This window comes from Peromyscus leucopus, chromosome 23, assembly GCF_004664715.2.
Source record: "Peromyscus leucopus breed LL Stock chromosome 23, UCI_PerLeu_2.1, whole genome shotgun sequence".
Classification (NCBI taxonomy): Eukaryota; Metazoa; Chordata; class Mammalia; order Rodentia; family Cricetidae; genus Peromyscus; species Peromyscus leucopus.
This window is the reverse complement of record NC_051082.1, coordinates 14,433,732-14,445,386: the sequence shown is the minus strand read 5'-3', so window position 1 is coordinate 14,445,386 and position 11,655 is coordinate 14,433,732. Positions and strand designations below refer to the sequence as shown.

At 56.8% G+C, this 11,655-nt stretch overlaps 1 protein-coding gene across 1 annotated transcript in view; it reads right to left on the bottom strand.

Annotated features, from left to right (window-relative positions):
* Positions 1-904: 904 nt before the first annotated feature.
* The window catches only part of Setd1b (SET domain containing 1B, histone lysine methyltransferase), a 23,523-nt gene continuing 12,772 nt past the window's right edge, over positions 905-11,655 (bottom strand). Inside the window, 10 exon segments of the mRNA XM_028885854.2 lie at positions 905-2,519; positions 3,382-3,519; positions 3,640-3,759; positions 3,849-3,980; positions 4,883-5,049; positions 5,816-7,096; positions 8,319-8,852; positions 9,571-9,670; positions 9,773-10,116; positions 10,205-10,466. Coding sequence (XP_028741687.1) covers positions 2,346-2,519; positions 3,382-3,519; positions 3,640-3,759; positions 3,849-3,980; positions 4,883-5,049; positions 5,816-7,096; positions 8,319-8,852; positions 9,571-9,670; positions 9,773-10,116; positions 10,205-10,466 — 3,252 coding nt within the window. The 3' untranslated portion in view covers positions 905-2,345.

Sequence of the window (11,655 nt, the reverse complement as noted above, 5' to 3'; positions counted from 1 at the left end):
TCTATTCAATGATAAGAAAAGCTTTCAAAGAAAAATGGGCCCACATATCAGGATTATTGCGAACCGTTCCTGGGGGGTGAGTCAGGGGTCTGGAGAGGCGCGGCAGCCTCAATGCCTCACCCATCATCAAGGTCAGCGCGCTCGGATCCCGTGATGGGGCTCAAGGCGGCACCGCCAGGTACCCAGCAGCTCTTCCCTGGCTTCTGGGCGTCCTCACCCTTACCCTTTTGTGGTGGATGGAAGTAGGTAAAATGAAAACTGCCCCTAGCGGGGGGGACTGGGGGTGGGGGTGGGGTGGGGGCTACACAAGTAACTCAAATTAGCCATCTCTACACACTACGCATTTCTTCTTGTGAAAAATAAATATTTTTTTTTTCTCATCTGCACAGTTATGCAGAAAACTGTAAATGGAAGAGAAGTCGACGCCGTGCCCAGGTTACCCCCCCTCCCTGTGTCTTTAATGCCACTGATCTTCCTGACCTTCAGACCTGTGGGCACAGTCTCAAACACAGAGGGCCTGTGGAGGATTCAAAAAGGGCAAAAAAAAAAAAAAAAAAAAAAAAAAAATCCACAACAAAACCACCAACGACAGAGAGAGAGAGAGAGAGAGAGAGAGAGAGAGAGAGAGAGAGAGAGAGAGAAGTAACAATTCTTTGTACAGAATTTACATATAAGCTTGACACAAGCTGAGATACCAGAGACTCCGCCCTGGTCCACGGGTGGGGTCGGCCCCACCTGGAGCCCCTCCACCTCGGTGAGGACTCCGGGTCACAACAGTCACGGTCCAGAAGTATTTACATGCCTGCTCTGCTTTCTGGGGGGGGGGGACGGGGGACAGGGACTTGCTGTATGTGTGTGTCACTTTTGTTGTTGTTGTTGTTGGTGGTGGTGGTTGGTTGGTTTGTTTTTTTTTTTTTTTTGGAAGTACAAAGAAATAAGGAAAAAAAAAAGTCTTCCCGCGTTTCTACAAGAAACAGAGTTCCCGAGAAAAAGTCCGTTATGGCAGTCTATCTACAGGGATCGGTTCTGAACGCCCAAAGAAAAAAATTCTTTTCTTCCCTTCGTTTTGATTTTATACACAAGCAAACAAACAAATTCATGGAAATTAATCCTGAAAAGGGTGGGGATGGAGGCTGGGGGGGGAGGGGCAGGAGCTGTCTTCTAAGACTTAGATTTGAGGTTTAAAATCATTTCCAAGACTATTTTCCTTTCTCTGGAAGGAAAGAAAAAAAAGAAAGAAAGAAAGAAAGAAAAAACTGCTCACTATGGAAATAAATACGCTCTGGCCTCCCAGGTGGGGGCCGCCAGCAGGGTGACATGGGTGTGGTGGGGACAGGGGCAAAGCTTATCAACAACAAAAAATGTCACGTGCGAACGGTCGGACAACCCGTAATGGCAGGGCTGGGGCCCCCCCACCCCAGGGCCCTGGCACCCCCTACACCCAGACAGAGTAGAGGCAGCAGGGAGTAGAGGCACCCTACCCGGGGCCCCCCCACCACACTGGGGATCCCCCGGGAGGGTCCATCGTTGCTGGCATCCGAATGAGAAAGTAAACATTGAACCCAAGGACTTGGGGGCGGGTGGGGCAGCTGGGAACACCCAGAAAGGAAGTGCCTGTCTGGGACCAGCTTGGCTCCCCCCCCCCCAGGGTCTACCTCAGGGAAAGGCCACCCTCAACCACAGGGGAAGGGACAGACCGGGGGGACAGGCCAGGAGAAACTGTGGGGGGGTCTGCTCACTGCATCCGCAGGCAGAGAGGGGGGGCCTCTGGGGTATGTAGTGTTCTTGAGGTGGACGCCGCTGGAGTCCCCCCCTTCTCCTGCAGCACCTGGGCCGGAGTCAGCCTGGACCCTGGGCCCACACACAGTTTCACTGAGGCCGGCCTCCGGGCCCCCACGGGGTTCCTCCTCTGATTCTGCCTTCACATTGTCAACGGTTAAAATGTCTCTTCTTAGGACAAGGAAGAAAAAGTAAAGAGAGGCCATCGCAACAGAGCAGCATTCACTGGAAAGAGGCCGAAGACAGCGAGAAGAGAGAGAGAAGACGAGGAGGATGGGGGGTGGATGGGAAGCTAGATACAGAGGAGGATAGAAAGCCTGCAAAGAGCATCTTTACAACGGAAAGACACGGGTGAGACAGAGAAGCCCTTTCCCGCTGCGGGGCTGGGGCTGCAGGAGGGTCCTGGGGTAGTGTTGGGGGGTAGAGGGAGAGGGGGGCGCCAGGCCCTAGCGTGGCTGCTGGAGGGGGAAGGGAGAGCACCTGAAATGGGTGGGAGGTGGAGCCTGGCCCAGGGCGAGGGTCCTCCCGGGCTACAGCTGACATCCTTGGCCTTTGGCACCTGGGGACTAGTTGAGGGTCCCCCGGCAGTTCTCGGAGCCACAGAGGCAGGGGATCTTGACGTCCTCAATAGGGAACTTGTAGTCGTACGTGATCTCCTCGTTGACGTTGATGTGCTGCTTGGAGTAGATGACGATCTTCTTCTGTGACTCCACCGTGATCACCTTGGCGTAGCAGTTGGGCTGCAGGGGGGGGGAGGCAATGATGTGGTGAGCCAGGGACCAGGACCCTACCCAGTCCTCACCACGCAACGACCCAAACCCAACTGAGCCTGACTCTGGTCACCTGCTCCAGGCTCAGCTCTCCCGTTAGCGCCTCCCATGCCTGATACTAAATTAAAATGGTGAGGGGCTAGAGGGCTGGCCCGGTGGTTACCAACACTTACGACACCCCTGCAGAGGACTTACAATCGGTTCTCAGCCACCAGGCACGGTTAACCCGTCCTTGCTCACCTGGGCAGCCTAAGTAGTCTCCCACTCACTAGTCTGGAGCTCACCCAATTAGCTACGCCGGCTGACCAGTGAATTCCAGAAATTCTGTCTCCACCTCCCCAGCACTGGGATTACACCAAACCTTTTTACGTAGGTTCTGGGGAATGAACTCCGGTCTCTGTGCTTGCAAGGCAACCAATTTACCAACTAACGAGATCGGGTCCCACTTGTGTAGTCCTGGCGGGCCCAGAATTCACAGAACTCACTTCCTAGACCAGGCTGGCCTCTAACTCACGGAAGCTCACCTGCCTCGGCTTCCCGAGTGCTGGGTTTTAATTAAAGGTGTGAGCCACCACACCTGGCCCTCAGCCCGCCTCTCACGCACTTTCAGTCTTTCATTATGACTCTAGAATTCCCATTGCACCCATTGTATAGAAGCAACAACTGAGGTCAGGACCAAAGCTCCTTGTCCAGGCTTCTTATCCCCTCCCTCCCTGTCACCTTTGGCCAGTTGGGGCCTGGAAAGGAGGCTGAACATCACGACTGTCGTGCCTAGGAGCCTGGGTCCCCTGTACAGAGGTGGGGTCCTCTCGGCCCCTCACCGGACACTCACATTGCAGCTGTGGTTTATGAAGCGTGCAAAGTTGCCGCACTTGGTGGCGTCGATGATGGTGTCGTGGTCGACCCTGAACATGTAGCTGCTTCCGATGCCTTCGTCTTCATACCGTTTCTCCCTCATGTCCGCAATCACCTGGCCGCAAAACAAACAAACAAACAAACAAACAAAGAAACAAACAAACAAACAAACCGTGAGACTGGGCCGGCTCTGCGCCCCCGCCACCCCTCGCCAGTCCCCCGGGGCGGCACCTACTTGGCGGATGTTCTGGCCCACATATTCGATGACCATCTCATCAGCAGCAATGGGCTCCATAGCAAACAGGCCCCAGTCGTGAATGTGGCTCTTACAGAATTTGAGCTTTTTCTTCCGAAACTGGGGGAGGGAAGGACAGGGGTTGGGTGAGTGCGCCTCCGGACCCCCACGGCTGACTCGGCGGGCCCCAGAGGAAGGTCTAGCCTCACCTTGAGCTGGTTGAACTTGAGCAGGTCGCTGTCACAGCTGCCAGTGAAGGAGGACAGCAGCCGCCGTTGCTCAGATCGCCGCTCTGAGCCTGCCCGGGTGGAGGCGTGGGGCTGGGCCGGGATGCTCATACCCTGCTGACAGGATGGGGTGACAGATCAGAAAGGGACGGACTCCAACTTCCCATCTCGTCAATGACAGATCAGAAGGGACGGACTCCAACTTCCCATCTCGTCAATGGTGTTCCGAGACAGGGTTTCTCTCTGCAGCCCTGGCTGACCTGGAACTCGCTCTGTGTAGACCAGGCTAGCCTCTGCCTCAGATCCTCCTGCCTCTGCCTCAGAGTGCTGGGATCCAAGGTATGGCGCCACCACTGCCTCGAGGCTCCTATCGGCATCTGGAAATGCTTTTTCTTTCTCTCACGGCTGAGCCCCTCCCTGACTGATGGAAACCCTTTTCTGTTCTCAGTGGACTCTCCCGACATTGTAGGTGGCTTCCTCCTCCTCCTCCCTCAGATCCAACATGACCTTCTCCGGCCCTCGGACTTGCCAGCCTCCCTCTTACCCATGGCATTTGCTCATGATTATTTTTGTTCATGTGAATGTTCATCCCACACCATGAGGGAAAAAAACAAAACAAAACTTTGTTCTGTTCACTGATGCTGCTTCTCAGCAGTGACTAGGACATAAGAGGTGCTCAATAGGTATATACTGAATAAAAAAAGGGGGAAAAAAAAGGAACTTTCTGGGAATGCATTTATGTCCAAGGTTAAACCCATCTGGGGCTCTCCACGATCCACAGAATAAAAAGCAGTATTTGTTTGCTTTGTTTTGAATTCTGAGACAGAGTCTACCTATGTGACCAGACTGTACCCTAGAACTGATGAGCCTCTACCTCCCCAGCCCTGCCTTTTACCTCCCACAGCCCAACTGTGGCATGAAGGATGCTGCTGTCGGAGCCCCTGCCCGGACCCTCCCCTGGGAATGCTCCTTTCGTGACGCTGAGCCCAGGCTCATCCAGGCCCTCCTCACGGTACCTGGGTATCCATGGGGGGCTCGTCGGTGCTCGCACGGCTGCTGTTGAGGTATCTCAGCTTGTCTTTCTTGTCGATGGTGTAGAAGCCCTCGCTTCGGGCGCAGCCTGTCACGTGCTCGCGGATGCCATCATCCCGTTTCTTCTTCTTTGCTGACGAGAGGCTGGTGGGTGGGTGTGGGTCAAGGGCCACAAGGACATTCTCAGAGGTCCTCCCTCCTGGTCCCTCTGTCTGGCCTCCCCAGCCTCAGACCCACCTCTTGGGACAACGATGCCCAGGTCCACCACCCGCTTCCATACCACCTCTGCTAGCTCCGCTGGGCATGTTTATTACTACCTGCTGCCCGTTTCGCACCTGAAAATCGGGGTAAGGAGGCATCTATGGATAGTTAAATACATTCAGAGAACTCGAGCAGAGTTCCTGAGCCAGCAAATGATCAAATCGGTGCAGAGAACGGGGATCACGACAGGTCCGTTCTTACAGCGGCATGGGGACAAACTGGCTTCAGGACAGCCCTCACAGCAAAGAGCAGGCTTCCAGAGCCAGCTTTGCCTTCAAACCTCAGCGCCGCCGCTTGCTAGCTGTGTGACTCTGGGCAGGTCACTGAGCCTCTCTGAGCCTCAGTTTCTTCCCGGGAAAGATGGGACTACTCACTGGGCCGCTTGGGATTCAGTGCAAGCCAGGCAGCGAAAGGCTGAGGGAGCCCAGGCCGGTCTCCTCTACTGTTACCCAGGTCTACAATCCTCAACCTACGTTTGGACCCGAGACTCAGCTCTGCTGCCTCTGGGAGTGCGACAGGCCGGGCGTGACCGCCACCGGATAGGCGACAATGACTGTACTATTGCCTCCCTGGTACCGTGACTGCTACAGACAGGGCGATATGCCCGGAGGGGCTCCTGCTTCCGAGGGTTGTGGACCCCACGTCTGGCAGGATATAGGGATGGTAGACCCAGAGGGTGTCATTCAGCCAGTCCATGCCGTTGTCCTGCTGCAACAGGCGCTCGTAGGTGACGCACAGGAAGCGGATGTCCTCCTCGTCGATGCCACCGTTCCAGATGTCATACAGGATGGTCATCTCCTCAAACTCGGAGCGGGGCCGGAAGAGCGGCTGGGGCGGCGAGGGCTCCGGGGAGGCCGCCGAGGGGGCCACCAGGTCCTCGTGGCGCTTCTTGGGTGGCCGCCGCCAGGGCCCGCGCACCTTGGCCAGGTCCATGTACTCCTCGGTGACTTCATCGCGGCGAGGTCCCGGGGGGATGGCCTCGGAGGGCCACTGGTTGTCCAGCTCCTTGAAGGGCAGTTTGGTGGGCTCCACGGGGGGCGGGGGCGGCGGCGGCGGGGGCTGGGGCGGGAGGGGCGGCGGGGGCGCTGGGATCCCTGCGTTCCGGAAGTCCAAAGTCACCGCCCGAGGGTCATGTGCGCCGGGGAAGATGGGGGCCTGGGGCTGGCCCGACAGGAGCAGAAGGTCCCTCCCGAGGGCGGGCCCTGGTGGTGGCCGGACCAGAGGTCCATCCAGGGACAGGATAGATGGCGGGGATCGCCGGGGCCGGCCTGGCTTCCTCTTCATGGGGGGCGGGCACGGAGCTAGGGAAGCAGGGAGCAGGGGAGGCAGCTGGGTCGGGGGCCGAGGCTGGGCCCTTAGGACGGGGACGGGGACGGGGACCGGGACGGGCAGCGTCAGAGGCAAGGGCAGAGGCAGGGAAAGTGGGAGAGGCAGGCCGGTCTCCAGGAGCACCGGGGAGGCCAGGGGGCCCGAGCGCTCATCGCGTCGCCCGGCTGGCAGGGGACAGACGGGGAGCAGCAAGGGTCCGCTGGGCTCAGGGAACGTGGGCGTGAAGGTGAAGTCCCGGCCAGGTGTCCGCGGGAGGCCCCCACTGCTCAAGCCCGGGGACGGGGACGGATAGGAGAAGGGGCTGCCAGGCACCTGGGGGGAGCTCAGGGACAGGCCGCTGCTGCCCCCCGACAGTGGGGGCTCCCCGCCTGGGGTGGCGGGCACCGTCTCTGTGCTCTGTGACTTGGCCAGGGTGCCACAGAGACCTGGGGTACGCGGAGGCTGGTCCTCGGGGGGAGGCTCCAGGGGGATGGGAGGCTTGGGGGGCTCTGGGGTTTCGGGCTCAGGTGGTGGGCTGGGGGGCCGGAGCAACCGAGGGGGCGGCAACGGCGGCTGCAGGGGCAAGGAGAGCATGGGAGGAGGCTCGGGCTCCACTTCCAGGTCTTCCTCTGCAGAGAGGTAGGCAAAAACCAGGGCATTGTTACTTGATTCGAGCATCTCTCCAAGCCTTATATTCTTATTGTCCTGCTCTGCGCGTAACCTACGGACACTACTCAATTAAACCACGCAAGGCATCTCGGAAACCAGCCCAGGGTCAGGCACCCAGTAGGGGCTTCCTAAGTGTCAGGAGGAACAGCTTAGCTTCCCGCCCCCCCCCCCTGCCCCCCGTCCTGCAGAAAACAAGACACTTCCTTGTTCCTACGGCCCAAGAAAACCCGCTCCATGGTGGAGTAACACTCAAGGCTCATCTTCGCCGTACTGGCCGGTCTTTATATTCCCCTAGCATTTATTATCTTTCCTCTCTTGTGCATTTTTCTAGTGCACATGTTGCAACCTGTCACTCTGACCTCAAATACGTGCTTCAAGAGGACAGACATCTTCACCCATCTGATCTACGGCTGCTGTATTGGCAATGCCTAAGACAGTACCGGGCACCAAAAGAACCTTCATACTGAGGTACTGTTCACAGACCTGTGGTCTGGACTCAGTAAAATGAGATACATTAAAACAATGGCAACAATTTCCTCTCCTGGATTTCCAAAGGGGACATACTAACCAGGTGCGGCTAGGTTAAATATTCTGAGACGTTAAAACGAGTTATAATTAAGTAAGAGTACCGAGTCCCAGGAGCTCAGTAGCAACACTGTGTCAGAGAGACCATCTCTGCCACTGCCCGGCATGCCCACACCAAGACCCCAGCAATGAGCTTTTCACATGCTTTGCGCCACTCTCTCAAGGTGGTGGAGGGTGCAGAACCCATCGTCTCCTCACCTGACCTGGCACCCACAGGCTGCCCCCCCACTCACCTGCCACTAAATCGACCACGGGTTTCCACTGAGCATGTGTATGGGGGCACCTCAGGGACACACGGACTGAGGAATAACCCTTGGGGAAGGGTTGTGTTTTTTTTTGGCAGGGGGGTGGGGTGTTTAAGACAGGGTCTCACTATGTAGTTCTGGCTGTCCTAGAACTCACAGAGATCCACCTGCCTCAGCCTCCTAAGTGCTGGCCCGGTGGGAATCCTGTTATTGAATAGTGAGCCCAGCAGTGACCCAGGGGCGTCTGCTGAGGCCCTTCCAGAGAACCTGGGCTGGTTCCGTTGGCGAAGACACTACCCAGCGTTCTGCCCCACGCCCCGCCCAACCCCCACCCGGGAGGCTGCAGGGTTACCTGGACCGTGTTCAGGAGGTGATGGGAGCTGGGCCTCTGACTCCCTGGCAGGGAGCTCTGGAGACAGCAACATGTCCTCTTGTGTGTCTGGGACTGGCTCTTCTCGGGGCTCTTTGCTCCCTTCCAGCTCCTGAGTACCCACAGGCAAGGGAGGCTCCTCCAGCATGGGAGTCTGCATCTCGGGGACTTCGTCCGCAGCCTCAATGTCCACTTCCTCTTCTGTGCCCAAGGACTCCCCCATGGGGGCTCCTGGGCCCAGAGGCACTTCTGCCCTCTCTTGCTCAAAGTCCTGGCCACCTGCCGGAGGCATGTTCTCATCGGCCATTGCCACTACCATCGCTGTGGCCATTGCGGTCTCTTTTTCCTCCTCCTCCTCCTCTTCCTCCCCAGGTTCGGCCATGTCCTCTTCATCCTCTGAGGATGAAGACGAGGACGAGGATGACTCCGAACTGGATTCATACTCGGAAGACTCGGAACTTTCACTGGATGACGACTCGGCTACGGCCTTTGAGGTGGCGATGCTCTCTGTCTCCTCTGGGTGAAGGACACAGGTTGGGAGGGTTATTTCACGGCCCCCGTGGTGCCCCTCCCTGCCCCGTGCCAGGTATTTCCCCGGAAGACCTTGAACAGGATGCCTCCTGAACACAGCCCTCAGGCACTGAAGGGGAGGAACCAGTCCTCAATATATAAAGAGCACAGTGAAATGAACGTAACACTCTTCCTTTTGAAGCGAACAATCCCAGCACCGCTCAGTATGTTCGTTCCCAGTGTGATGACCACCACCTCCACTTAGTTCCCAAGGGCTTCCATTGCCACCTGCTTCGGAAGCACCCACTTTCTTCCTAACCCCCCCCCCCCCCAGCCTTAAGAACCCTCTGATCTATGTTCTGGGTCTATGGACTTGTCCATTCTGCCATTCGAAGTAGCTGGGATCCTAACACATGAGGTATGTGCTTTAATGAATACACTTCTCAGAAGCACTAATATTGCTGGGGGACGGTGGCGTACAGCTTTAATCCCAGCACTGGGAAGGCAGAGCCAGGCGGATCTCTGTGAGTTCGAGGCCAGCCTGGTCTACAGAGCGAGATCCAGGACAGGCACCAAAACTACACAGAGAAACCCTCTCTCGAAAAACAAACAAACAAACAAAAAACCCTACTATTGGTCCCAGAGTATCAATAACTGATAACTCCATCTCTACCCTTGGAGGATGGGCTTGGGGCAGGGCCAGGCTGCCCACCTCCCTGCTTACCTTCCTCAGAGTCTCCACTGTCCTTCTCACTCGCCTCTGACAGGGCTATGTCTTGGTCATCGTTATCAGAATCAATCTGGTCGTCACTGTCATCATCATCCTGGGGCACGGGGTCAAAGGGTACAGGGTCAGAGGGACACAGGTGAGCTGAAGGTCCGTGTCTCCCCACCCAGCAGCACCCAGGAATCTCCCTGATCCAAACCTTATCAGAGGTGGACGAGGATGAAGGTGAGGAAACATGGCTCCTGGGGCCTTCTTCCTCCTCTTCCTCCTCCTCTGCTTCCTCTTCTTCCTCCTCAGTGCTTTCTTGCTCCTCTTCCTCCTTGTCTGAGGCTGAGGATGAGGGTGAGGTGGAGGAAGATCCCGAGGATGAGGACGCTGAGGAAGAGGAGGACACGGACAAGGACTCCTTCTCATCCTCTTCCCCACCACTGTCCAGCTCCAGGGGCCGCGCTGGCCGGCGCCGCACGCCCACGCTTTTGGGGTCCCGCTTGGCGAGTTCGCAGGGGGCATCGGTCATGTCCCGGTCACGCTCCCGTTCCGACTCTGTGGGAACAGCAGGAGTCAGAGCTGAGACGGGGAGACGGGCAGAAGAAGAGGGACGGACAGTCGGCCAGCAGCCGGGAGCGCAAACCTTCATCATCCTCGTCCACCGACGTGGAGGGCCGCAGCCGCTTCTGGTCACCAGAGGAGGCTGTGTCTGGCGGCTCCTTCCTCTTGACCTTGAAGGAGGGCAGGCGGATGGCGCCTCGCAGTCCAATGCCAAGGCCCAGGCCCTCGTAACCCAGGCCCTCGCCCTTGCCCCACGACTCCAGCAGACACGAGGCGATTCGGTCTTTAGGCTTTGGCCTGTCCTCATCCTTGTGCTCACCGGACTTCACGGGCGTCAGCGAGGCCTAGGATGGGAGAGGAGGGAACAGTGACCACAATCAGAGGCACCGCGGTCATCCCCTGCAGGCGGCCCCAAGTCACGGTACACTTTAATCCCACACACCTGGCCACACTGCACGGCCTTCCTGGGGTTCCAGAACCCTGCACTGCCCCTCCATCACGGCCTCCCTAGCAACACGATACTTACAGCCCAAGTTGTTGGAGTAGATGTCACCCCGTGTAGGAGGAGAGAATGTGTGCTCTAAGGCCTCGTCTGCACCCCACTATCACATGGACCAAGGTCCACACTCAATGGACCTTTACTTTACTATGTCTTAATTCCCTGTGCCCTGTAGGTCCTGCTTATTACAAACAGTCCACAGCGTTTAAGCTGCTGACTCGATATACCCGTAAGAGAAGGGATGGAGTGTTAGGGGTTCCCATTTCAGAAATTAATTGGAACCAATTTTATTTCTTGAACTAGTGCTGGCGGCGGTGGCCCACGCCTTTAATCCCAGCAACTTGGAGGCAGAGCCAGGCGGATCTCTGTGAGTTCGAGGCCAGCCTGGGCTACAGAGCGAGATCCAGGACAGGCACCAAAACTACACAGAGAAACCCTGTCTCGAAAAACCAAACAAAAGGGACGGAGGGAAGGGGACCAGAGAGATGGCTCAGTGGTTTGTTAAGGGCAATGCCTGTCTTTGCTGAGGACCTGAGTCCCATTCCCAGCACCCATGTGGCAGCTCACAACCATCTGTAACTCTAGTTCCAGGGCATCCAATGCCATCCGAGGTGGCCGTCAGGCAGACACCTGCTTCAGGTAGACACCTGCTTCACTTGCATGGATACAGACCAAACATCCACACACATCAAACAGTACCAATAAACAAACAACAACGGTAAGATCTGGGTGTGGCGGCACACCCTCGCCATCCTTACCGCTGTTTACCTTCATAGTAAAAGTTCTGAGGCCGGCCTGGCTTACATGAGACCCTACCTCACAGTAACATCCAATAAACATAAAACATGAAACCAGGCCCAAGTTACCGATCTTCTGCATTTCTTATATCATTTCTTTTAAAGTGTATTTGTATCTTATGCGTATGGGTGCTTTGTCCTCGTGTCTGCCTGGTGCCTGGGGAGACGGGAGGAGGGAGTCGGATCCCCAGGACTGGATTTACACATCAGTTCTGACCCCGTATGTAGGTGCTGGGA